At 45.5% G+C, this 24,337-nt stretch overlaps 4 protein-coding genes and 3 pseudogenes across 5 annotated transcripts; 4 read left to right on the forward strand and 3 right to left on the reverse strand.

The window, feature by feature from the left end:
* Positions 1 to 18: 18 nt before the first annotated feature.
* On the forward strand, positions 19 to 2,808 carry LOC117856705 (serine carboxypeptidase II-1). Its single transcript, XM_034739079.2, has 9 exons — positions 19 to 600; positions 709 to 804; positions 922 to 1,014; positions 1,126 to 1,211; positions 1,314 to 1,577; positions 1,744 to 1,871; positions 1,978 to 2,073; positions 2,237 to 2,342; positions 2,439 to 2,808. The coding sequence occupies exons 1-9, from the start codon at positions 243 to 245 to the stop codon at positions 2,601 to 2,603; spliced, it is 1,392 nt and encodes a 463-aa protein (XP_034594970.1). The 5' UTR covers positions 19 to 242; the 3' UTR covers positions 2,604 to 2,808.
* A 156-nt stretch (positions 2,809 to 2,964) lies between these two features.
* LOC117856707 (cinnamate beta-D-glucosyltransferase-like) lies at positions 2,965 to 3,958 on the forward strand (annotated as a pseudogene).
* An 883-nt stretch (positions 3,959 to 4,841) lies between these two features.
* LOC117855150 (lectin) lies at positions 4,842 to 6,016 on the reverse strand. Its single transcript, XM_034737440.2, has 3 exons — positions 5,704 to 6,016; positions 5,493 to 5,611; positions 4,842 to 5,359 (listed from the first exon to the last, which is right to left on the reverse strand). The coding sequence occupies exons 1-3, from the start codon at positions 5,953 to 5,955 to the stop codon at positions 4,990 to 4,992; spliced, it is 741 nt and encodes a 246-aa protein (XP_034593331.1). The 5' UTR covers positions 5,956 to 6,016; the 3' UTR covers positions 4,842 to 4,989.
* Positions 6,017 to 6,061: 45 nt separating this feature from the next.
* Positions 6,062 to 9,638, forward strand: LOC117855149 (large ribosomal subunit protein uL18). Its single transcript, XM_034737439.2, has 9 exons — positions 6,062 to 6,809; positions 7,220 to 7,289; positions 7,444 to 7,535; positions 7,676 to 7,802; positions 7,933 to 8,012; positions 8,099 to 8,215; positions 8,658 to 8,792; positions 9,054 to 9,223; positions 9,317 to 9,638. Exons 1-9 carry the CDS (start codon positions 6,807 to 6,809, stop codon positions 9,420 to 9,422), a joined length of 900 nt encoding a protein of 299 aa, XP_034593330.1. The 5' UTR covers positions 6,062 to 6,806; the 3' UTR covers positions 9,423 to 9,638.
* An 810-nt stretch (positions 9,639 to 10,448) lies between these two features.
* On the forward strand, positions 10,449 to 12,507 carry LOC117859048 (arginine--tRNA ligase, cytoplasmic-like; annotated as a pseudogene).
* A 190-nt stretch (positions 12,508 to 12,697) lies between these two features.
* Positions 12,698 to 14,203, reverse strand: LOC140222773 (uncharacterized; annotated as a pseudogene).
* Positions 14,204 to 19,292: 5,089 nt separating this feature from the next.
* Positions 19,293 to 24,204, reverse strand: LOC117859047 (PHD finger protein ALFIN-LIKE 1). Of its 2 annotated transcripts, none has more exons than XM_034742221.2 (5): positions 23,923 to 24,204; positions 23,784 to 23,816; positions 23,457 to 23,679; positions 20,003 to 20,123; positions 19,293 to 19,930 (listed from the first exon to the last, which is right to left on the reverse strand). In XM_034742221.2, exons 1-5 carry the CDS (start codon positions 24,035 to 24,037, stop codon positions 19,679 to 19,681), a joined length of 744 nt encoding a protein of 247 aa, XP_034598112.1. In that variant the 5' UTR covers positions 24,038 to 24,204; the 3' UTR covers positions 19,293 to 19,678. The 2 variants fall into 2 exon arrangements, with proteins under 2 accessions (XP_034598112.1, XP_034598113.1); XM_034742222.2 differs by having other exon boundaries at positions 19,293 to 19,912; positions 23,923 to 24,200.
* Positions 24,205 to 24,337: the final 133 nt, after the last annotated feature.

Consider the following 24,337-nt stretch of genomic DNA (forward strand, 5'->3'; position numbering starts at 1 on the left):
GTTTCAAGCTGCACGAGAACATGTGTACCAATCACGATTCGTCTCGGACTGCGCTAGGCAAGGTAGCACAGCAGCATTCCCATTCGGCCATTCCACGCCTTCCACGCTTCCCCGAATCCTCAGCTACCACCATTCCGTTCCATTCCATTGGCTCCCCACTCCAAGACCACCCCTCCATTTGCTCTGCTGCTCTTATCCAATCAGCGCTCCTCCATTGACCCACCGCGAGCGCCAAATCGCCAATGGCGGCCGCCGCGGCCGCGGCCCTGGCCGCCGTACTGGCGCTGTCCTGCTGTAACGTCGCGTCGGCCACGGCGGAGGCGGAGGCGGACCGCATCGCGAGCCTGCCGGGGCAGCCGCCGGTCAACTTCTCCATGTACTCCGGGTACGTCACCGTCGACGCGGCCGCGGGGCGGGCGCTCTTCTACTGGCTCATCGAGGCGGCCGGCGTGCCCCCGGAGTCCGCGCCGCTCGTGCTCTGGCTCAACGGCGGGCCCGGGTGCTCCTCCGTCGGCTACGGCGCATCGGAGGAGCTTGGCGCCTTCCGGATCAACGCCGACAGCAGGTCGCTCTCCAGGAACCCCTACCCCTGGAACAAAGGTCCGATTTTTCTGGGGGGCCTTTCTATTCGCACTCGGCTACTCTGTTCAGTTCTGATGTGTAGCTTGTTTGTCATGGTGATATGATGATTGGCTGGTTGGGTCGCAGTGGCGAACATGCTGTTCTTGGACTCGCCGGCCGGCGTCGGCTACTCCTACTCCAACACCACCACCGATCTGTACACTGCCGGTGACAACAAGACAGGTGAATTTGGGGATTAATTTAGCTACTACTTGTCTAATTCTGCTATTACATTTATATTCATTCCTCTGTTGCTATTTTGAGCTCTTACGGGTGCTTCCTGCTGATGCTGTTCTGCAGCCCATGACTCGTACACTTTCTTGGTGAATTGGTTGGAGCGGTTTCCACAATACAAGCAACGCGATTTCTACATCACAGGAGAGAGCTACGGAGGTGAATTGCTATCAAAATTGGTCAACTGTAGCAGAAAGATTATGCAAAACGTTATCCAGTGATCATATTTACATTCCTCGGGCCTAATTTGTTGCAATGACTGCTTTTCAGGTCACTATGTGCCTCAGTTGTCTCAGCTAGTATACCGGAACAACAAAGGAGTTAAAAAGCCTGTCCTGAACCTCAAAGGCTTCATGGTCAGATCTTCTTAACTCTTAAGCTCATTTTTTATAATGCTCTCTTGATTGGTTCACTCATTTCTGGTCAGAAATGATCGAGTGTTCTGTCAATGCTTCTAGGTTGGAAATGCGGTGATTGACGACTACCATGACTACATTGGCACATTTGAGTACTTGTGGACGCATGGGCTTATCTCAGATGAAACCTATGAGAAGTTGCGGTTGACCTGTGAGTTTGAAGTATCTGAGCACCCGTCGAAGGAATGTGAGAAGATTTTAGAAGTTGCTTCGGCTGAGCAAGGGAAGATTGATACATACAGCATCTATACTCCTACTTGTAAGAAGACTTCGCTGCATAGGCACAGGCTAATAAGAGGAAGAACGGTATGCTTGCTTTGCTACCAAAACATGACATTTATAACTGAATTTTCCCTAGATTATTTTGACAATTGTGCAACTACTTACTGTATATCACATTTGTGAAAGTGTAATATCTTAGTGAAGCAAAATAGTTCGTGTATCTGCTAACAACACATTTCTTCAATTGCAGCCCTGGTTGCCCAGAGGATATGATCCCTGCACCGCACAATACTCCACAAAGTACTACAACTTACCTGAGGTGCAGAAAGCTTTACATGCCAATGTCACTGGAATACCATATGCCTGGGTAGCCTGCAGGTCTGCTCTGCTGTTTTCGTCCTGTTTTGGTCACAACTATTCCGTTTCGTTGCTAGTAAAGTTGCCTTCTTAATATTTTGCACTAAACACCACTGGTTGTTTGCAGCGACCCAATTTACAAATATTGGAAAGATTCACCGAGATCCATGCTTCCTATTTATCGTGAACTCATCGCTGCAGGCAAAAGGATATGGGTCTTCAGGTACGTTGAATTTCTGCTGTGAGCACGGTTTTCACTGCATAGTCGTTGCTGATGTTTGGCATAACAATTCATGATCAATTGACAATCATACCTTGTGTGTGGTTCAGTAATTTGACGGTAAATCAGTGTGGATTTTAATCTCTTCCATTGGACAATTTGGCAGTGGCGATGCTGATGCTGTTGTCCCCCTCCCTGGGACAAGATACTCCATCGATGCGCTCTTTCTACCAACGATAAGTAACTGGTATGCTTGGTATGACCAAGGAGAGGTTAGTCAGTGCCACTACTACAGCAACAGTGACAGGTTAATTTACTTTCAAAGCTACTTTTATCATGTTCTAATGGCGTGAATCTTGCTTGCTTAGGTTGGTGGATGGTGCCAAGTATACAAGGGCTTGACACTGGTGACGATCCGTGGTGCGGGGCATGAGGTTCCCCTCCACCGTCCACGGCTTGGCCTGAAGCTCTTCGAGCACTTCCTGCGCGATAAGCCCATGCCCAAGCCTGCAGATAGCATTCAAACGTTTTAGAATGTGCTATCTCGCTTGATGAATGATGAAGAACAGGCTGCGGCGCTGCGCCAAGCCATCTTCTTGTAAAACATCCGTTGACACATTTTCAGGTGAACGTGTTTCGCCTTTGCTTTGTACAATAATCGATGTTAGACAGCCATCGCGTTTCATTGTTTCGAGCGGTTTCAGAAAATCAGAATAGAATAATGCTCTTTGAAGGGAACTTCTGTTTTTTTCTTCTTTTTTAAATGAACCAGCAAGAGAGCTGGCTGTTATTTAAAAAGAGGGAAAAGGCAAGACGGCCTGAAGTATTTACAAAACGCCACCGAAACCAAAAATAAAAAGAAAGGACCGAAACAAGGTCACACTCTACCAACAATTGTCGGATGTAAAAAACTGTAATGCCAGCAGCTGGACATGTAATGCCAGTATATGTGCTACATTGGCATGTCTACGTCACCGATACCGGTTCTCGCTCGTTCTCCTCTCTCGTCAAGGTTAAATGCAGGAGCAGGAGGAGTTCGAGCGTGGGTTGGCTGGACGCGCAGGCCCCGCGCTCCGTCGTGTACGCGTCGGTCGGCAGCGTGGTGGTGCTCTCCGCCGAGGAGGTCGCCGACATGGCGCACGGGCTCGCGTCCACCGACCGGCCATTCCTGTGGGTGGTGCGGCCGGACACCCGACCGCTGATCCCGGACGGGTTCCTCGACGCCGTCGCCGGCCGCGGCATGGTCGTCCCGTGGAGCCCGCAGGAGCGCGTGCTGGCGCACCCCGCCACCGCGTGCTTCCTCACGCACTGCGGATGGAACTCCACCCTCGAGACGGTGGCCGCCGGCGTGCCCGTGGTGGCCTTCCCGCAGTGGGGCGACCAGTGCACGGACGCCAAGTTACTGGTGGACGAGCTCGGCATCGGCGTCCGCCTGCGCGCGCCGCTGCGGCGGGAGGCCGTGGACGCCGCCGTGGCCGGGCCAGGGGGCCGACGCCACGCTCGCAAGGGCCAGGTCGTGGAGCGCGGTGGTGCGGGCGGCCGGTGGGTCGTCGGACCGCCACGTGCAGACGTTCGTCGACGACGTCATCCGGCGAGCGTCACGAAGGCAAGCAGCTGGGCTTACTTCAAGCGGCTAAGCGTTTACCATGTGTTTGGGCCGTCCAACTCATGTAATCATGCGTGAGTTTGAGCTTTTCATTCCCAGAATGTGTGCGAACAAGTTTTGTACATAAGTACGTGCGATGTGTTTATTTGCTTTTTAGAGTTTGCTATCCATCGTGTTATTTCTCTGTTCTTGTACAGATATGTAATAAATGGTACTTCCCGTTTCAAATTATAGGTTGTTTTAGCTTTTCTAAATTCATAGATGTTATTATACATCTAGACATACGTTATATCTAGATGCATAGTAAAAACTATACACTTAGAAAAATCAAAACAACGTATAATTTAGAACGAAGGGAGAATGTGCAAGTCATCAGTCATCACGTTGCACGCCCTCGATTATTTTTTATGTTTTGTTGAAACAGGTTTTCCTCCTTGTATGTATAGTATTTTTTGCAACTAATACTGAAACATTTGTTGTACCTAAGTGCAAGTTAAAATTGTGCCAGCACTAGAAAAAAAGAACCTGAGATAAGTTCAAAGACTCAAGACTGCCACCGGACGAAGTTCTGTTTTTAACTTGCTTTGAAACACCAACAATTATTCTGTTGCTCTCGTGCAGCACAAAGGATCAATCTTCGAAAGACTGATCATAGTCAGAAAACGCTTTTTTTTTATATAATCTGTTTGCAAATCATGAACCGCACTCTGATGGTGATGTGTCATAAGTTACAGTTTGAGAATTAAGTGAGACCCATGCTTAAATATCTTATCAAATAAGAATTCAGCTGGGACCCTTGCTGAGATGAGGATAAGGCCCAACCTATTTGACCCTCGACCTGTTTGGAATGGAGAAATAAACACAGGAAATATGAAAAACAAAGAAAAGAGAAAGAAATGAGCAGAATATGATGGCAGCAGCCCGATAACAGCCCATTAGTTAGTGTCGGAGGCCCAAGGGAGGAAGCGCCATGAGTACAGCCCAATAAATAGGATCGTCCTATATGCAAAGTATACTTGGCCTAACACCATTGTATATTTGCTTCTTTTTTTTGAACCGTATGCTCGCTTAATTTTTTTTTTAATTTTAGCCCTTTTTTAATTTTGGCATAACACCAGAATGAAGCCCATCACTCTGCAGTTTCCGGACCATCACTTTGCGTAACTTTGCTTTGGAAGACTAAAGTTTCATTCAGCTCAATGCTTGAAATATGTGGTGCCACACACATCATTATTCCACGTATCCCATTGATCTTAGCACACCTGACAGGCAAAAGGCTAATGATCACCCTCAAACAAATGCTAATCACTCATTCACTCCTTTGGCACAATCTTGATGCCCTTGACGAGGAGCCCCCTCTTCCACTGCCCGCCATCGTACTCGAACAAGGAGATCTCCACCTCCCCCTTCTGCCCCGGCTGCGCCGTCACCTCCCCGGCCTTGAGCTCCAGCCACTGGTTCCTGGGCTTCTCCTGCAGCTTCTCCTTCCGCTCCTGCACCGCCCCGTCGGGGAGCTTCAGCCGGAGGTTCACCGGTGCGGTCCACCCGTACGTTGGCTCTGTAAGCATCGCCTCGAAGACGACGTCGTAGGTGACTCCTGGCGTGAGGTGGGACAGCTCCAGCTTCCCGTGGATCTCCAGCCAGCACACGTTCTGCAGCGACACCGCCTCGATCTCGGAGTCGCTGGTTCAGATTGAACATGTCAGCTTCAGGACAGAGCAAGGCCAGAAGTTGAATTGAGAGCAAGAAGAGCCATGGAGATAGCTCATGTAATGGAAACACAGCCTTTGTCAGGTTAATTGCTCTGCATCACTACCTTGTCTCTTTCAGGGGATGCCAGCTCCAGTAGTTGGGGTCCTCACTCCAAGTGACGGACAGCCCTCTGGGGAACAGCATGAAGCAGTTGCACCTGGTTTTCTCGTGCACCCAGTACTTCTGCACCAATCGTGACATCAACAAATTAAACACCTCTGTCAACAGTCCAATAAAGTAACAAAGATTCATGTGTGATCTTGGATGAAATTCACCTTTGTTTTTCCAGCCAGGTAGATCCCTGCGCCATGCACCTGATCCTCCAGCTCGGCTGCAGTAGTGGCAGTCTTCTCCTGCGCGACGATCTCATGGAACATGTGAGGAGCCGGCGCCCGCTTCGACTGGGCCTGGTTGCTGTTGCTACCGGTGCCAGAAGCGGCGCTGCTCGTCGCCACCGCCACGGCGCGGCCGTTGCCGGCGCGCGACGAGTCGGACGACGCCTCATGCCGCGACGGCGACGCCCCCATCGTCTTCCTGCCTGCCTGCTACCTGAAACTCCCCTGCGCACTGTGCGTTGAAAGCTCAGCTGGTGGCTGCGGTATATAAAGGTGCAGAGGAGCCAGGAGGTTGTCAACTTGTTAGAGTGGATGAACAACAAGCTGCTAGTCCTGAGGCAGCGCTCGCTTTACGATTCCTGACAAAGAAATGCAGAGGGAATGTGAGCCCGCTTTGACTTTTGCCGCGGTGGACGGCCGGCGAGACGTGTCCAGAAGATCGGCGTCAGCAGGCGAGACGGCATAAAGCGCTTGCGGCGGGGGAAAAGCTGGGAACTTGGCCTGTTCTTTAGCTCCGGCTTTGCGCGCGGAATCTGATTCGGGATGATGAATTTTATGCACGGATACAGTGGAAGCCATTTGTTTCGGAAGAATCTATAGCTTTCGGTTGAGGGTGGCCAGGATTGCATGCTCCTGTTCTGCGTGCGCTAATTCTGTACGCTACTGGCCTACGGGCTACGGCGATGAGCGCCGGTGACATGTCCAGCAAGTCCAAGGTTCAGAGAGACTGAAAAACGTTCGTGGTCAGGTAAACACAGAGAGGCAGGGGAGAAGAAGAAAGACGATACGTGGATCTGGGCTTCACAAAATATGGGCTTCATAAGTAGTGATTATATAGGCTGAATTAAGAGAACTGGCCCACTTATCGGAGGCCCATTGGCGAAGCTAGGGCTTTTTTTTTTGCTCGCGGTAAAGAGTAAACACAGGAAATAAAAGAGAGCGGCGGCGCATTTCCCCTTCTTCCCGTCGTCAGCATCGTCTCCTCTTCCTCATCCCCGTCCCCGTCGCCGTCGCCGTGGTCGTCTTACGCAGCCTCCACCGACATGGTAACATCATCAGCAACCCCTCTTCCTACTCCTGTCTAACCGGAATGATAAGCAATCAAAGGCAGGCAGTTTCTTGCTGCAACCGGCCATTATTCCTTGCCTAAGACCCTAACCCTTGCTTTACTGCATGTGTATGCTATACCAAATCCTGTGTCTTATACTACCACGTGAAAATAAACGACGTATCCGTGTCTTCCAATCAGTTGATCCATTGCACCTACTGTTTATTTGGTCTGCTAAGTTTCCACTGCAAGATCGCCCATTTTATTCTGATGAACCTGCCGAAAGGGTTATATGTCTCATGTCTGAGTCTGTATGTGTGAATGTGTGATCATGTCTTGTATGCATCTCACCTCCCTGGTTACTTTACTTGTTGTGCCACTCCTTACCTTCTCTTCTCAACATGACAGGGGTTCGTCAGGACCCAGAAGGCCAATGCCTACTACAAGCGCTTTCAGGTTCAGTTCAAGAGACGCCGGGGTACGATAACCATCTATGTTGCCTTCCATGCAACTGCTACATCTGGCAGTCCCTTTTTCCCCTACAGCTACCTATGCTATGCCCTCTGATTTGCCTTTTTTTTTAAAAAAAGGACTGATTTGCCTTTTGTTTTCTCACTTGTACGTCACTGCAGATGGCAAGACAGACTACAGAGCCAGGATTAGGCTCATCAACCAAGACAAAAATAAGTACAGCACTCCCAAGTACCGATTTGTTGTCAGATTTGTATCCTTAACTACTCTCTCGGGTCTCGACTGCTTCCTCCTCTCTATTCTGTTCTTCAATACAATATATCATGCCTATGCTTTAAGTTATTTTTACTCGTCGACACGTACGCAATTGGGTACCTTAACAAGACGCGGCAGACCAACAAGGACATCACTGCCCAAATCATGTCTGCAAGCATTGCTGGTGATATGGTCCTTGCTTCAGCCTATTCACACGAGTTGCCACGTTATGGACTTGAAGTTGGTCTTGCAAACTATGCTGCAGGTAGATACAAACTAATATGGTTTTTCTTTTATTGGAACCCAACATGAATATTGTCCAGAGTTGTGCACATTCTAATTTCATTAGAGTGGATCCTGTGAACTGAATTGTTCTATTTTTTTTCTACATTTAGCATACTGCACTGGACTTCTTTTGGCTCGCCGAGTTTTGAAGCTCCGTGATTTGGATCAGGAGTATGAGGGCAATGTTGAGGTTGATGTCTCGACCAACTTTAAAATTAACTTACGTGAATTTTGCCCAATTTAGATATATCTTATGATGGATACTTCCATGTTCAGGCTACTGGAGAGGATTTCTGTGTTGAGCCAGCTGATGGCAGGAGGCCATTTCGTGCACTCTTGGATGTCGGCCTTATTAGAACTACAACTGGAAACCGTGTCTTTGCAGCCCTTAAGGTATTCAATACCTAAGTCAACATGCCATTGTTTTGCTCCTCTGTTTTCTACTATTGTGTTCTGCTGTGCAGTTCTATTATGTATGGCTTGCAAAATTTTACCAGAGCTCTGCAACGGGCAGCCCAGCACTAGATAGGCAAAATTTGTCTTTTGCTTTTGTAAGGTAGAGTCCTAGGTCATTGTTATGCACCTGCCAGATTGAGAGTCTTACATGTTGGATGATGTATTTTGCATTATCAAGTGTTATGCATCCTTCTTAGCTTTATGAAGGAATTAATTACCCTTGTGTTTATATTTGTAAAATAGCAAGCTTTGGCCAAGGCTCAAACCAAACTTTCTTGTGGTATAAACTTCCTTTTTAAGTAAACACAAAGTATTTACTCTTCGTGGTATGTCATCGGTATTGAAGTTTGTCTTTGATGTAATTTCAACCTGCAAACAGGGAGCACTGGATGGAGGTCTTGACATTCCTCACAGTGACAAGAGGTTCGCTGGCTTCAAGAAGGATGAGAAGCAACTTGATGCAGAAGTTCACCACAAGTACATCTATGGTGGTCATGTTGCGGACTACATGAGGGTTAGAGTTGCATTCTTGTTTGTTCTTTATTTTTTAGGTGTTTGAAACTTATGCCTGGAGTGAATGATAGTACCACTGCTTGGTCCGACATTAGATCATATCCTTACTACTTGAAAATAGGGTTTACCATGGTCCAGTTCACTAATAATTTTAGAGCTTTTCTCCAGTTGATGATAATGTTAAATAGATATTGTTCTTTGGTTATTACATGGGATTGTTGCATGTATCAGCTCATTACACTGTTTGTAACCCTGATTTCAGACACTTGCTGAGGAGGAGTTTGAGAAGTACCAATCTCACTTCAGCGAGTATATTAAGAAGGGCATCAAGGCAGATGATGTGGAGACTCTTTACAAGAAGGTGCATGCTGCAATCCGTGCTGATCCTAGCGTGGCAAAATCCACAAAGGAACCACCAAAGGAGCACAAGAGGTATAAAGCTTCTTTCGCGGCCAGCTGTTTTCGGATCAATGATCGTGTTCGTCATCTGAATGTCCTTGCGTTCTTTGTTATCCTATGATACAGGTACAACTCGAAGAAGCTTACGCATGAGGAGAGGAGATCCAGGCTTGTTGAGAGGCTGAATGCGCTCAACTCCTGCGGTGACGACGATCAGGATGAGGACAACTGAACGTCTGAAACTGAATGGTCGCGCCATTAGATAGCTGGGTTGGTTTTACCCTGGCAATATGAACTTTTCTTTTGTGGAATCTCGGCAGGAATGTTTTGGTTTGAAGATAACCTTTAGTTTTGGCTTGGATGATATGGATTTTGAAAAGCAGCTTGATATGAGTCGAGCTTCTTAATTTCTTCAGGGATAAAACCTGATGAGTGGATGTGTTTGTTTTGTTTTGGAGCAGTGTTTATGCATGCTCGGTATACCTCCCATATGCTTGTGAAGCCGTGGTGCATTAGTCTAGTATTTAGACTAATAGGACGTAGCCCTATCAGTATTTGAAAAGGTCTTAGCATCTTTTGACCATTAATTTTACCACAAGTGTGCTTAACAGAAGAATCCCTCTAAGCGTGTATGAAGCCCTGAAGTCAAGAACAATTCCCGTTTCTATATTACAAAATGGAACTACATTGTCTCACATAAAAATAGTCAGACTGTAATAGCAGCTCATAAAGAGGGTACAGAAATGAAACAAGCAGTGGCAGATACCATAGCGTTTGGACATTTAACTGGGACACAGACACGTTCGAGAGGGGGGCCAGGCCTCTCGTTCAGCCCACTCAAAAGCCCATACAACCTGGACTCTACAACACTAATTACAACCCAAGTCAACGATGGACCATCCGTTGGTGACGGTGAGTACAAAATCTCTCTGCAAATTTGACAACTTTAGTTCTTTGAAATTTGTCGACAGTGCATTTTTTAAGAAAGGTTAATTTTTTATTAGCAAGAATAGTGTGCGTCTTAAAATACTGTCTGAATGTATTCTTAGCTGTCTTGGCGCTCAAGTCAACTGAGCCGGACTTGGATTCCAAGTCTCCCTAATCAGGGTCCATCAGCCGTCGATGATGCAAGGGACGAACGAGATTTGCATCTTCCTCCCCTTCCACGTACACCACCAGACCCGCTCCGCGTTGACGGTTGACACTGCGAAGTTCAAACCCCGCGACCGCCACCCCCCCCCCCCCCCCCCCCCCCCCCCCCCCTCCCGGTCTCCTTGAACTGCGCTGGGTGGAGCGGCTGCAGAGGGTGCATCCGGCGTCGTCGAGGATTGGATTCTCCTCGAGCTCGTCAGACTCGGTAATGCCTCTGAGTTACACCTCCAATTCCTCCTCCCCCTGTGCAGCCTTCGTTGTTGTGTGCCCTACGACTAATCGAATTTTTTCGGCCCGATTAGGTTGTTTCCCTTCTTCTCCAGCGCGCGCGATAGCCGATCGATCCCAATTGGAAGCGTTGATGCCCGAACGAGGTGCGGATGCGGTTTATTTTCCAGAAATTTTGGGGGCATTACTCACGTTTCAGTCCGCCCCTGAGCGGGGGAATTTATTTGTTTTATTGTTTCTGGATGTGACCAGGGGGATTCTGCACCAGCTCCGATCATGGGTGACGAGGAAGCATCCACTTCTTCTCCTGCAGAATCCCAAACGCAGCCTAAAGAATCCGCAGCAGTAAGTGCTGCGAACGTGTTTCTATGTGTATGCGAACCTTTCTTTTTTGTAGAAAAATAAAAATCATGTGACAAATAAGTACACATTGATCGAGAATCTCCGGGTTGCCGTCTTGATGTTTGCTTGCTGGGTTAGATGTGTTTGTACATTTTAGTATTTGCTTTCTATACACACCTTTTTGTGGGGGCTGAAATGGTTTGCTTGTCCCAATTGATAGGCTGAGCATGGACTAGAGAGCGTCAAGAGAAAACTCTGCAGATTAGTTGCATCATCTCTTTCTGCAACCGTACCTAGCCTGGATGTGGAGCCGATGCTTGAAGTGTCTAAACCAGGGTTTGGTGACTATCAGTGGTATGTATTTTTCACATGTGGTTTTCATTATTCAACGATCACCGTGCTGGCTTGATTTTTAGTCTAATGTACCGATGTGAACCATGTGCAGCAACAATGCAATGAGCTTATTCTCGAGTTTACAGGATCGGGTACAAACTTCCAAAATCCCAGAGCAATTGGACAGGTTTAGATCTGGCTTGACCTGAATTTTCAAGTTTTGTAGTTGACTCGTTTGTTTTGCCACCTATAATATAACATGTGAACTGTTAACATATTCCAGGCAATTTTGAATAATCTGCCTTCTTCGGACATTGTACAGTCCACCTCTGTTGCTTGGCCTGGACATGTTAACATAGTCATATCTAGTGATTGGATTGCAAAGGTACATTTAGATCCTTAACCCCTGCTAATTTGCTCCTGGTGATACAATTCCTCCATACTAATTACAAGCCTTGTGATTGCAGAGGATACAAGACATGCTTATGTATAGTATCAAAACATGGGCACCAACCATGCCAGTTAATAGGGTAATCGTCGACTTTTCATCCCCTAACATCGCAAAGGAGATGCACGTTGGGCATATAAGGTCAACCATAATTGGAGATACACTAGCACGCATCTTGGAGTCGGCTCTTTAGTTGCACCATCTACCATCGCAGTCGGCTCATCGTCTTGCTGAACCTGTTGGCAAAAAGCTGCTGATTTTGTGTATTCGGGTACCTTCGCTGACGCTTTGGACCCATGCCCTCCTCCATGGCTTTGACCACGTCCACCTCGACCTCGACTACTTCGGCATTAAGGGGCTACCAGGCTACCATCTACTTGACAAGCCTCTTCGGCTCCCATTCCAGCCACAACATCTGTGGCGCATCGATGGTTGCGACTGCGGGGGATATCATCTCTTCAGCTTATTCTCCAATCTCATCGTCTGCGCGCTCCCGTTGTGACTGGGGGGGTGTTAGAGTATATTAGGCAACTCCGGATATGGTTAGTTTAGGATTGATTGTAATCCTGGGATAACCTTTCTTATCTCTAGAAAAGGCTACTTGCCCTCAAAGACATGTACTCCTATATAATCAGCCTAAGAGGTTCAAGCAATATAACCCCGTATTATACACAATCTTACAATCTCAATGGATATATTTAATCAAAATATGCATCTTTTGCGTTCCATTATTTCTGTACACTTAACTGGAATTTTCTTACAACTCGTCACTCACTTTGAGTGGTTTACTTGTTTCCTTTCTCAAAATGACACAATTCAACTATTATAGATAGCAGTTGTATGCTAATTTCTGTAATCCAAATATGAACTTAGTGGAAGCAAACAAAGTCTCTCGGAGTAATATGGAATAACGATTATGTTCTATTCTGGACATACTTGTGGTGCATGCTACTTAGACAATTATTACTCCGCTTATGCCTATTTCTTTCAAAAAGATTCCCATTCTTTCCCAATATATAAATTTGTAAAACATCCATCATCATCATCAACAACAACAACAACATAGCCTTTCAGTCCCAAGCAAGTTGGGGTAGGCTAGAGTTGAAACCCAACAAGAGCCACAAATCAGGGTTTGGGCACATGAATAGCTATTTTCCAAGCACTCCTATCCAGGGCTAAATCTTAGGGTATATTCCATCCCTTAAAAATCTCCTTTTATTGCCTCTTCCCATGTCAATTTTGGTCTTCCTCTGCCTCTCTTCACATTACTGTCACGCCTTAGGGTTCCACTACGCACCGGTGCCTCCGGAGACCTTCATTGGACATGTCCAAACCATCTCAGCCGGTGTTGGATAAGCTTTTCTTCAATTGGTGCTACCCCTAACCTATCACGTATATCCTCATTCCAGACTCGATCCCTTCTCGTATGACCACAAATCCAACGTAACATACGCATTTCGGCAACACTTATCTATTGGACATATCGTCTTTTTGTAGGCCAACATTCTGCACCATACAACATTGCAGGTCTAATCGCCATCCTATAAAACTTGCCTTTTAGCTTCAATAGTACCCTCTTATCGTATAAAATTCCTGATGTTTGGCGCCACTTCATCCACCCCGCTTTGATTCTATGACTAACATCCTCATTAATATCCCCATCTCATTGTAGCATTGATCCCAAATATCGAAATGCATCAAAGTCACATCTCCGTCCTCATGTGTAGTAGTGCCAAAGTCACATCTCATATATTCAGTTTTAGTTCTGATGAGTCTAAAACCTTTTGACTTTAGGGTCTCCCGCCACAACTCCAGTTTCCTATTTACTCTTGCTCGACTTTCATCAACTAGCACTACATCATCCATGAAGAGCATACGTCAAGGAATATCCCCTTGAATGTCCCTTGTTACCTCATCCATCACCAAGGAAAATAGATAAGGGCTCAAAGCAGACCTTTGATGCAGTCCTATTCTAATCGGAAAGTCATCTGTGTCGCCATCACTTGTTTGGACTCTAGTTACAATATTGTTGTACATGTACTTAATAAGTCCAACGTACTTCGTTGGGACTTTATGTTTGTCTAAAACCCACCACATAACATTCCTTTGTATTTTGTCATACGCCTTCTCCAAGTCAATGAAAACCATGAGTAGATCCTTCTTCTTCTCCCTATACCGCTTCATAACTTGTCTTATTAAGAAAATAGCTTCCATGGTTGACCTTCCAGGCATGAAACAAATTGGTTCATAGAGACATGTGTTATCCTTCTCAAACAATGCTCGATAACTCTCTCCCATAGCTTCATAGTATGGCTCATCAACTTAATTCCTCGGTAATTAGTACAACTTTGAATATCTCCCTTATTCTTGTATATTGGTATTAGTATACTTCTCCACTCTTCCGGCATCTTGTTCGACTGAAAAATATGGTTGAACAACTTGGTTAGCCATACTATGGCTATATCCCCGGGGCATCTCCAGACCTTAATTGGGATACCATCCGGGCCCATCGCCTTACCACTTTTCATCCTTTTCAACGCCTCTCTGACCTCAGATTCTTGGATCTTCCAAACAAAGTGCCTGTAGTGTCATCAAAAGAGTCATCCAACTGAAAAGTTGTGTTCTTATTCTCACCATTGAACAATTTGTCAAAATACTCTTGCCATCTATATTTCATCTCATCCTCCTTTACCAAGATGTTCTCCATTTCATCCTTAATGCACTTAACTTGGTTGAAGTCCCTCGTCTTTCTCTCACGAAACTTAGCCATCCTATAGATGTCCTTCTCTCCTTCCTTCGTACCTAATCGTTGGTAAAGATCCTCATACGCTCTACCCTTTGCCACACTTACAGCTCGCTTTGCGATCTTCTTTGCCTCCTTGTACTTTTCTATGTTGTCCACACTCTTGTCGTGGAACAAACGCCTATAGCATTCTTTCTTCTCCTTAATAGTCTTTTGGACTTCCTCATTTCACCACCAAATATCTTTATCTACGCCTCTACCCCCCTGGTCACTCCAAGCACCTCCGAGGCCACCTTCCGAATGCAGTTTGCCATCTTCTCCCACATGTTGTTTGCGTCCTCTCCTTCCTTCCAAGGGCCCTCTTTGATTACCCTTTCCTTGAAGACCTCTGATGTCTCCTCTTTCAGTTTTCACCACTTTGTTCTTGTAGTCTTGGCTTGTTTATCCCTGCGTGTGCGCATCTGAAAACGAAAGTCTGCCACCACAAGCTTATGTTGAGAAACAACACATTCCCCTTGTATCACCTTGCAATCCAAGCATGCCCGTTTATCCTCTCTTGTGAGGATAAAGTCAATCTGGCTATAGTGTTGGCCACTACTAAAAGTCACTAAATGGGACCGTCTCTTCCTAAAGAAAGTGTTCGCTATCATCAAGTCAAAAGCTACTGCAAAGTCCAAGACTTCCTCTCCCTCCTGATTCCTACTACCATACCCAAAACCTCCATGAACCGCCTCGAAGCCTGCACTTATTGTACCTACATGCCCATTAAGATCTCCTCCTATGAAAAGCTTCACGCTAGAAGGTACAGTTCTAACCAGGCTATCTAAATCTTCCTAAAAGCCTCTTAGCACTCTCATCGTGGCCTACTTGGGGGGCATACGCACTCATTATGTTCAGGACCATACCACCAACGACAAGCCTAACTAGGATAATCCTATCCCCTTGCCTTCTCACGTCCACCACTCCATCCTTGAGACTGTTGTCAATCAAAACTCCCGCTCCATTTCTATTTGCAGTTGTCCCTATGTACCAAAGCTTGAAACCGGTATTGTCCACCTCCTTCACCTTCTAGCCCTTCCATTTAGTCTCTTGAACGCATAAGATATTTACACGCCTCCTAGTCGCTATGTCAACTAACTCTCTTAAGTTACCTGTAAGAGACCCTACATTCCAACTACCTACACGAATCCTAGTAGCTTCCTTGCCCTTCGCACCCGTTGAGAGAGATGTAAAGACCCTTTCTCATTTTTCACTACACCCGGGCGCTGATGTAGCGCGCCACTAAGGAAATGACGACCTGATCCTTGCTCACTTGACACCATGCCCAGATCGCGACATGGCACGTCACCAAAGGGGAGACGACCCGGCCCTTGCCCATTTAACACCATACTCGGGTTCCGATATGGCACGTCGCTAAGAGGGTTACGCCCCAATGGATTTATTTTGGGTTCCATCTCCATTAGAATGGCTAGGTTTAACGTTTGCTCGCCAAGCCTATCACAACCCTCCTCAGGGCTTGGGACCTGCTATGTTGAGACAACATAGGCGGAGTTAAAAATTTGTAAAACATCCATGTTGTACGAAATCTCCTTTCTTCAAATATCTTCCCAGTAATTTGCATGATTCAGAAAGAAGTTGGTATTGTCCCTCTGCTGCAGAGCTTCTACAAAGCATCTAAGATAAAATTTGATGATAAGGAGAGTGGTTTTAAGGCTAAAGCTCAGCAAGCAGTAGTTCGGCTGCAGGTGAGTGCTGTTTCTAGTCCTCAGCATTGAGAATCCACTGCTATGACATGTGACTTATTTTCATATCCAAGCAATACTTGAACTGTAGCAAGGGGAAGACAGATACCGAGCTGCATGAAAAAAAATATGTCAAATCAGTCGCAATGAATTTGACTCAGTGTAAAAACGTCTTGGTGTGGAGCTTGAAGAAAAGGTAGTTTTACTTTCTCTGATACGCCAAAAATTCTATAAATACCGAGGAAAACATCCTAAATATTTCATCTATGACTTATAGTTGGAAAGTAACTCTGTATGAATTGAAGTTGTGGTGAAGTTAGTAATGTAATTTTAGTATATCTGTTCATATATGCATTTCTAGGAACATCTAACTTATGCCATATTTGAGAAAATCATTCCCTGTAAACTAGTTAGCTTCAGATTTTTATCTGTGTTAAACTGCAATTAGTTTCAGACACACTTCATGTTGGTCCTTTTGTGCTGTTTACTATCTAACTCTGAAGAATTAGCCTGAATTTTATGTTTCGCTTAATAACTGTGTCCTAGTTTACTAATAAATAACCGTTTGAATATTTTTTTGGGTGGTGAGTTCCAAGAATTGTCAATTGTACCCATCTTCGATTTGTTTGAATTCAATTTGCCTTACCAGCAATGTACCAATGTTTTCCTTGTTTCATTAACCAAACTTAACCAATAACTACACTTGTTCATGTTCACATTTTTCTTTTTCTTTTTTTTGTAAAGTCCTTCTGTGGACTGATTGAAGTGTAATTTTTCTCAGGGCGAGAGCTTTTACAATCCTTACATCCCGCCTGTTTTGGAGGAATTAACAAATAAAGGCTTGATTATAGAAAATGAGGGTGCTCAAGTAATACCTCTTGAGGGCCAAAAATCCGCATTGGTTGTGGTCAAAAGTAATGGAGGCTTCAACTATGCCTCCACAGACTTAGCTGCTCTTTGGTCAGTTGTGAAAACAGAAATTTCAAAGTTCTCCCATTCCTGCATCTTCTCTCTCAGAGGGCACAAATTCTTGTTACATGTTTCTATGTGATCTAAATTCTTGCCCTAACTTTTTTGCAAACTCAGCCTGCGTTTTTTCCTCCACTCATGAAGGTATCGGCTTAATGTGGAGAGGGCAGAATGGATAGTATATGTGACAGACGTAGGTCAGAAGGAACACTTCCATAAGTTTTTCAGTGTGAGTACCAAGTCCCACTAGTACAATTATCAGGTCTTGCACTCCTGTCAAGAGAAGAAGACCATTTGAGAGATTTCTTTCTGATGACACTTTTGGTGAAACCTTATTGTAGGCTGCTAGCATGGCTGGCTGGCTCCCAGATCAAAATGAAAAGAAGTACCCAAAAACGAGCCATGTTGGCTTTGGCCTTGTTCTTGGGTTAGATGGCAAGCGTTTCCAAACTCGTTGCTCTGAAGTAGTTCGACTGGTAGATCTACTTGATGAAGCTAAATCTTGGTGCAAAGAAGAACTTACTGAACGCCTTACAAAAAATGGTACTTAATATTCTGCTTTTGAGTCGTCTTGAATTTTTTTTTTGGAAAATTATCTTTCTCTGTCTTCACATAACACGACGATGGTTTTGCTCAGGTAAAATTGCTGGCTGGACAGATGATGAGCTAGATACAACTTCGGAGGCTATAGGATTAGGCGCTGTTAAGTAAGTCTGAATTCTCTTTCTCTCACCTATATTAAGCTTAAACTGCAGGCAATATATCTTTTCATTGATGTGATTATTTTGAACCTTTTGGAAATTAAATAAGAAAACATTATCTTTATATATCGCAAACAGAATTTCTATTGTTGATGAGACTTGTCCCCAGTAGCCTATGTACATGTTTAGGTGTGTTTTCATCAGACTGGAATGAATGTGATGTTCATTATTCTTTTATCTCTTATCTCTTGAAATTCAGGTATGCAGATCTTAAAAACAACCGGCTAACAGACTACACATTTAGTTACGAGAAGATGCTAAGCGACAAGGTACATTCATGCATTTTCATATCTTTTGACCTCATAAAAAAACCACAACTTTTCGATGATGATCACACCATATGATTTGATGAGCAGGGAAATACCGCTGTCTACCTTCAGTACGCACATGCTCGTATCTGTTCCATTATCCAGAAAGCCAACAAGGATATTGAAGAGTTGAAAACGGTGAGCCTTTCCTTGTACTTCGAACCAACAAAACGACATGTCCTTGATCACAACATCAAGCGATTGCTGATAGCTGTTTCTCTCTCATTTCGAGTTTCAGAATGCGGCCATTACCTTTGTCCATGCTGATGAGCGTGCCTTAGGATTGCATCTAATCCGGTTCCAAGAGGTACATGTTGGGAGTTATTAATCGAATTTCGCTTCATTAGCTGAATCTGTCTATGAGCTGTGATTTAGAATTTCTATGAGCAGCAGCCCAAGACACCTACTTCTGAAGTAGTTCTAGGAACTAGGAAGCACAAATCGTAAACGTGATACCTTGTGTTGTTTAGGTTGTTGAGCAGGCCTGCACCGATCTATTTCCACATTATTTGTGCGACTACTTGTACAGCTTATCTGAAGCATTCTCAAAGTTCTACGCCAGTTGCCAGGTAGCATTTTACTTCTATCAGTTCTCTCGGATCACCTCATGTTTCTGAACCTTTTCAGTTCTGCACAAGATCTTAATACAACTGATAGTTTCCCGTTGTGTCGATTCTGCAAGTGGTCGGATCACCTGAAGAAACGAGCCGTCTGTTGCTTTGCCACGCGACGGCCGTCGTCATGCAGCAGTGTTTCAACCTGCTGGGCATCACTCCAGTCTACAAGCTATAAGTAACTGTCAATTTACATAACACATTACTCTGTTGCCACTATTGATCTTGTAGCATATATCCTCTGAACAAAGAGAATTAGGAAGCTTATGGGAAAAAAGAATAATGTAAATCATTCCCACAAAAAAATAAATTGTAAAGCTTTTTTTTGTTTATGGGGAAAAAAGAATAATGTAAATCATCCCCACAAAAAAATTTGTAAAGGTGGTTGTTTTTTCTTCTCCTTTGGTCCTTATACGTGTATGTGATTTTGCATGACGTGCACTTTTCTAGACAACGATAGAATTATAGAAACAATTCAGGCAGTTGTTAGTTGCAACAGAGAAGGATAGGAATGTCAAGGGTTACAGGCATAAGCCAGGGACTCTACACACACATGGGGTTATGCAGTATACAGTTGAGAACTTCAGTAAAGGCTGCAGCCATGTCCCATGTGTATAAAAAAGAACGACGCGTACAGGTGACAGATAAAAACAGGAGCACACAGGTTTCCTCTTCTTTTACCTCACCGTTTATATAGGGGCATCCAACTCAAGTGCCTCTGGTTGTCAAATGTCTCATCCTTTCCTCACATTAGCTTCATCATAGGTAAAGTAGACATAAGGTACAACGAAGATAGCAATATAGTTCTAATCTTGTAAATGAAGCCTCAGCCTTCTCCATAAGTTTTGCTACTGCCTAGCCCTCTTGGAGCTGCAGCTCGGGCACTTGTAGTGTTTTATGCTTTCCGCCTTGGCGGGGGTTATCTTGACGCACTTGCCATGGTACCACCTCTCGCAGATGTCGCAACCAATCCAAAACTCATCTGCGCTGTATATCCCACCGCAGGTTCCACATAGGGTTTCACCGTGATCGCTGTCATCTTCGCCGTATGCTTCGTCTGTTGCTTTTTCGTTATTTTCTATCTGTGGGTCATGTGTTTGCTGCGGAATGAGAATGAATTGAATGCAGAGGAAAAGAATGGTAGCAGCAATAAAAAAATATATATCGTTTACCTTTACTGAGGGCTTGGCCCTCCCACCATTGTCCATACTGGACCTCTCCTTAGATTGTCTCGCACCAGAGACAACTTCAAAAACAGTTGGCAATTCGTTAATCATACCAAATAAACGCTTCCTATTGGATGACAGTGAAGACAGTTACATATCAGCAACATAGGTCATCTTATGAAAAGAGAAAATGAAACAAACTAATGGGAATGCACCATATCTATCCTTTACATAAAAAATAATTATTCAAAAACTATGTTTACAATACTCAGATCACGGTGATAGTATTACCAACATAAAAAGAAGAGACACAGTAGAACTGGGAAAAAAAGCAGACTATTGCCAGTCCCAATCCACAGAAGCAAGGCATAGGAAGGCCTAATCTGAGGTGCTACTTTTGGTGCAACAGGAACAAAAAATTCCATGCTAGTGTGGGTTCAAGTTGATTTAAGATGATTGATTGACAAGAATAAATAATAAGAACTCTCCTATATGAGTAATGCCTGAAAAAAAGAACTGCAGATTGCAGAAAAATACCATGCACATGTCTATTAGTACACTCATAATTTCTTATGGAAATTAATACAGAAACAAAAAGCGCCAACACTGTAAACATAACTTGAGAACTTCATATCCATAAAATCAAGGATACAGAAGTTATATAAGATAACAGGTCATGAATGTCAGATATGTGCTCTTTATGTTATGTTTCCACAAACCTCTTGACCCATGTTTACTTTTCAGTACAATAATTAACTGCACCCTATGCTCTCCATAGCACAGCAGCATTGCATATATTTTACCCTTCAGATCATGGAAAATCGTATTCTATTTTAGTTTGTATTGATGAAATATAACTTTCAATAAATCACACTTTAATTTGTTGGTTCTCTAAGCAAAAAATAAAAAGAAAATAATATGCACAAGAGGTGTTATGGAACCAGGGGTTATGAAACTGGGGCTATTCACTGTTTTGAACTTCAAATATCTAAGAAAATTCAAGTTCCTCTACAAGATGTAGAGTTGCAGGTGTTTCAGAATACGAGGGGGATTTGCTTCCACGAATTGGGTTGGGTGTAGAAAAGGGAGATGTTGAAAAGATAACTGAGAATATCAGCATCAGTGCAAATTCTGTAACTACAATTGGCACTAAAAGTCCTGATTCTCCAGATCCATAACAAGAGGCTCAGGCTCTCAGCATGAAATGCCTTCAATTAACAAAAAGGCAGGAATTTCCTTACAGTAGATGGTAACCTTTAACTGTTTGGAGTATCTAGGAGACCAAGACACCACTAATTAACTGACCTCATAAAATGTTTCAAACAGCTCACACAAAATATCAATGCACAAGTGAAAAACTAGTCAGATTCCCAGCTTCAACCAAATATTACTTTTCCCTGGGCACAGGGCCTTTTGAAAGTTGGCATGACATAAACATTGAAGCCAGCCTTCAACTAGCACAAGTCCACACTGGGAGTCTGGGGCCACTGTTTACAAAAATAGAGCATAGAAACACAGATGCATGTCAAGATGTTGATCCGAAAAAGTAACAAGACTTCAGTATAAGCATGTGGCAACCAGAATTCAAGACTCAGTCACAGCTCACTATCATCACAGAAAGCCATGAAAGTCTGCTTTCTCCAACAACTCACGGTAAACAACCAAACTTATCATGAGTCTGCTTTGTTATGTACCTGTGTAAGTCTCTGTAGTTGTGTTTCTTTAGAAAGCAAGCACCCCCAACTACCCAAGACTTTGAAATTTGGACCAAACTTAAACTATCACAGAATACATTAACAGCAGTGCGCTTTGCGTCAGAACTACTGCTAAGAGAGTCAATTAACTTTACCATCTCCACTTCAGTGCACAAGTTGAAAATCCTCTTGAGGAAGGAAACATCTACCAAAACTATGGATCCTAGCAACACCGTAGGCAACCAAGAATGGCATCTCCTTGTGATCAAAACCATCTCGCTATGAGATCAACAAACTGGCAACATGCTCCAAAATCCCAGCTCGTCCATTGTGAAATTGCGCATGGAACAGTTGTCCGAAGCCTAATAAAAAATCGGACGGACACGTGGCATTATTTGCTCCACAAGTTTCCACCGCAATTTCTGTTCTTTCCTGCTCCACACCGCACACGCCTCATCTCTCTCCGAGCTCTCCCTCTCCCTCACGGCTGTGACAAGGATCCGCATCATGGCCGCTGGCCGCTGATCAGCTCCTCTCGCGCTGGCCACCGCTCTGCTTCCTGCTCATGCTCCCTCACCGCCGCAAGTCCCTACCCCGTCGCCGGCGGCCGGCACAGCCACACCTCCTTGCTCCCTTCAATTTTGCCGTTTGGGACTGGGAGGACCACACCATTGACCTCCCCGGAAGCACATGCCCCTCGTCTTCAGCTCCGTCGCCTGCAAGCGCCACTCCATGTTTGTTGCTGCTGTCCAATCGTCCAGCCATCCAGGCTTCCTCATGCTCGACGCCGGGGTGCTGCTCCTCAACGACTCCTCCGCTCCAACAACTGTGACGACCTCTCCCTCGCTGGATGTGCAGCAAGCTAGCAACCGAGGGTTCCAGTTCGTTGGAGGAGTCTAGCCTCGCCGGGACCTGGGATTGGTGAGCACCGGGAGAACCCCATCTTCCGGTGATGTTGCAGAATTTGGGATTTTTTGGATGTTGCAATTGAAGATTCTAAGTGTTGCATTAAGTGAGTTTTGATGTTGCAATCTCTTTTTGATGTTGCAGTCTCTTTTTGGTGTTGCAGCCTTTGTGTTTGGATGTTCCATTAGTTTTTGACGTTTTTAAATGTTGCGCCAAGTGAATTTAGATGCTGGGATTACCTTTTTTGCAATGTCACAGTCAGCGAATTCGGACATTGTTATTAGCATTTCCATGTTGCAGCAAGCGATTTTACATGTTGCAATTACATTATTTTCGTGTTGTGGTCTTTGTAGGGTTTTTTTTTTTGCAACAATATGTTGGGGACGAGAGACATATGCTTGATCTTCAGTAGTGGGAACTCGATTCTTTGGAGGAGACACATGTTTCAGCTGATTTTGCTCCTAAGCATGTTTTGGTGGGAGTTATGGAGGAAACGACACACCTTGAACCCATGTGGCAGATGACCATGGCGATGAAAAAGCTGGAGGAAAAGGTCATGTTGCATGCGACATCTGTGAATGTTGTGGTGGGAAGTTTTATTTCTATCCAACAGTCAATACAGTTCCAATCATACGGACACCCCACCGTCCAACACCAGCGCCCGGATCGGACGTCCAGGCGCTAGCAGCTCCCTTTTTTTAATATATAAAAGAGGGGAAACAGCCTAGGCTTCTGAAATTTCCATCACCGGATCACGCAAGCACAAGCATCAAATCCCGACAGAAACACCAACAAGTAAGACAGTGGGGATTGCTTGGGGGGGGGGGGGGGGGGGGGGGGGGGGCGCGGGGGCAGCGTACCGGTCATTCCGATTGAGCCGGGCGGCGTAGTAGAAGGCAACGGAGAGGAGCCAGGAGTCGGAGTGGACCGCGACAAGCGCGAGCCAGTCGCGGCGGTTCATGCCGTCGCGCGCGAAGTTGATCCCCAGCGCCGGCTCCGGCAGCTCCGTGGGCACCTCCTCCGCCGGCAGCGCCACCTCCCACGCCTCGTTAGCGTACCCGTACAGGCACAAGTTCTCCTTCTCTGCTCATCCTCCCCAAAATCACCCCCAACCCAATCAATCACGCTGAACTTCGCCCGGAAGAAGGAAGGGATCTCGAGAGGCGCGACGCCGAAGCGCAACTCACCTGGATCGCACTGCGCGTAGAAGTCTTCGACGTCTGCGAACGAGGGAAGCAATCGGGCGCCGTTAGGTCCCCGCTACACGAGGGTTAGGGTTCGGAGAGAGAGAGGGGGGGGGGGGGGGGGGGGGGCGAGTTCACTGACCGTGGGTGAGGGCGCGGAGGATGGCGGAGCGGCGGGCGCGGTAGTCCTTGAAGATGTCCTCGGCAGAGCGGGGAGGGTAGACGACGTGGCCGCGGCCGGCGGCGGCGTCCCCCATGGAGGGTGGCGGCGAGGCTTCCTCTCGTGATCTCCGGCGAGGTGGTGGGTGAGGTGGCGGTGGCGGTTCGCGGAAGAAGTCGAGTCACTGGTGCGGGGGCGAAGGTGAGGCGAGACGGTCAGATGGGATGGGCCGATGGGCGCATGGGGGCCAGAGCCGAGCCGATCTGGAGCGCCGGACACGCGAGGAAAGGTTGATAAAGAAATGGATTTTAATCCAGAAAATACTAGATTTTATGTCTAGGAATGGATTTATATATCTAAAAAATGCGTGCCTCGAAATTTATGAAATTCACTTTGA

Source organism: Setaria viridis, chromosome 5, assembly GCF_005286985.2.
Source record: "Setaria viridis chromosome 5, Setaria_viridis_v4.0, whole genome shotgun sequence".
NCBI classification, from domain to species: Eukaryota; Viridiplantae; Streptophyta; class Magnoliopsida; order Poales; family Poaceae; genus Setaria; species Setaria viridis.

Excerpts from the sequence above, each read along its gene's own strand:
- LOC117856705 (XM_034739079.2), top strand. The coding sequence starts at position 243 with ATGGCGGCCGCCGCGGCCGCGGCCCTGGCCGCCGTACTGGCGCTGTCC. Across the intron at positions 1,212-1,313 it reads TGAACCTCAAAGGCTTCATG|GTTGGAAATGCGGTGATTGA; the intron begins GTCAGATCTTCT and ends CAATGCTTCTAG. Across the intron at positions 2,343-2,438 it reads CTTGGTATGACCAAGGAGAG|GTTGGTGGATGGTGCCAAGT; the intron begins GTTAGTCAGTGC and ends TTGCTTGCTTAG.
- LOC117855150 (XM_034737440.2), bottom strand. The coding sequence starts at position 5,955 with ATGGGGGCGTCGCCGTCGCGGCATGAGGCGTCGTCCGACTCGTCGCGC. Across the intron at positions 5,612-5,703 it reads ACCTGGCTGGAAAAACAAAG|AAGTACTGGGTGCACGAGAA; the intron begins GTGAATTTCATC and ends CGATTGGTGCAG. Across the intron at positions 5,360-5,492 it reads CATCCCCTGAAAGAGACAAG|CGACTCCGAGATCGAGGCGG; the intron begins GTAGTGATGCAG and ends AATCTGAACCAG.
- LOC117855149 (XM_034737439.2), top strand. Across the intron at positions 7,803-7,932 it reads TCTTGCAAACTATGCTGCAG|CATACTGCACTGGACTTCTT; the intron begins GTAGATACAAAC and ends TTCTACATTTAG. Across the intron at positions 8,216-8,657 it reads GTGTCTTTGCAGCCCTTAAG|GGAGCACTGGATGGAGGTCT; the intron begins GTATTCAATACC and ends ACCTGCAAACAG.
- LOC117859047 (XM_034742221.2), bottom strand. The coding sequence starts at position 24,037 with ATGGGGGACGCCGCCGCCGGCCGCGGCCACGTCGTCTACCCTCCCCGC. Across the intron at positions 23,680-23,783 it reads CTACGCGCAGTGCGATCCAG|AGAAGGAGAACTTGTGCCTG; the intron begins GTGAGTTGCGCT and ends GAGGATGAGCAG. Across the intron at positions 20,124-23,456 it reads CGGCTCAATCGGAATGACCG|GAAGCGTTTATTTGGTATGA; the intron begins GTACGCTGCCCC and ends GTCATCCAATAG.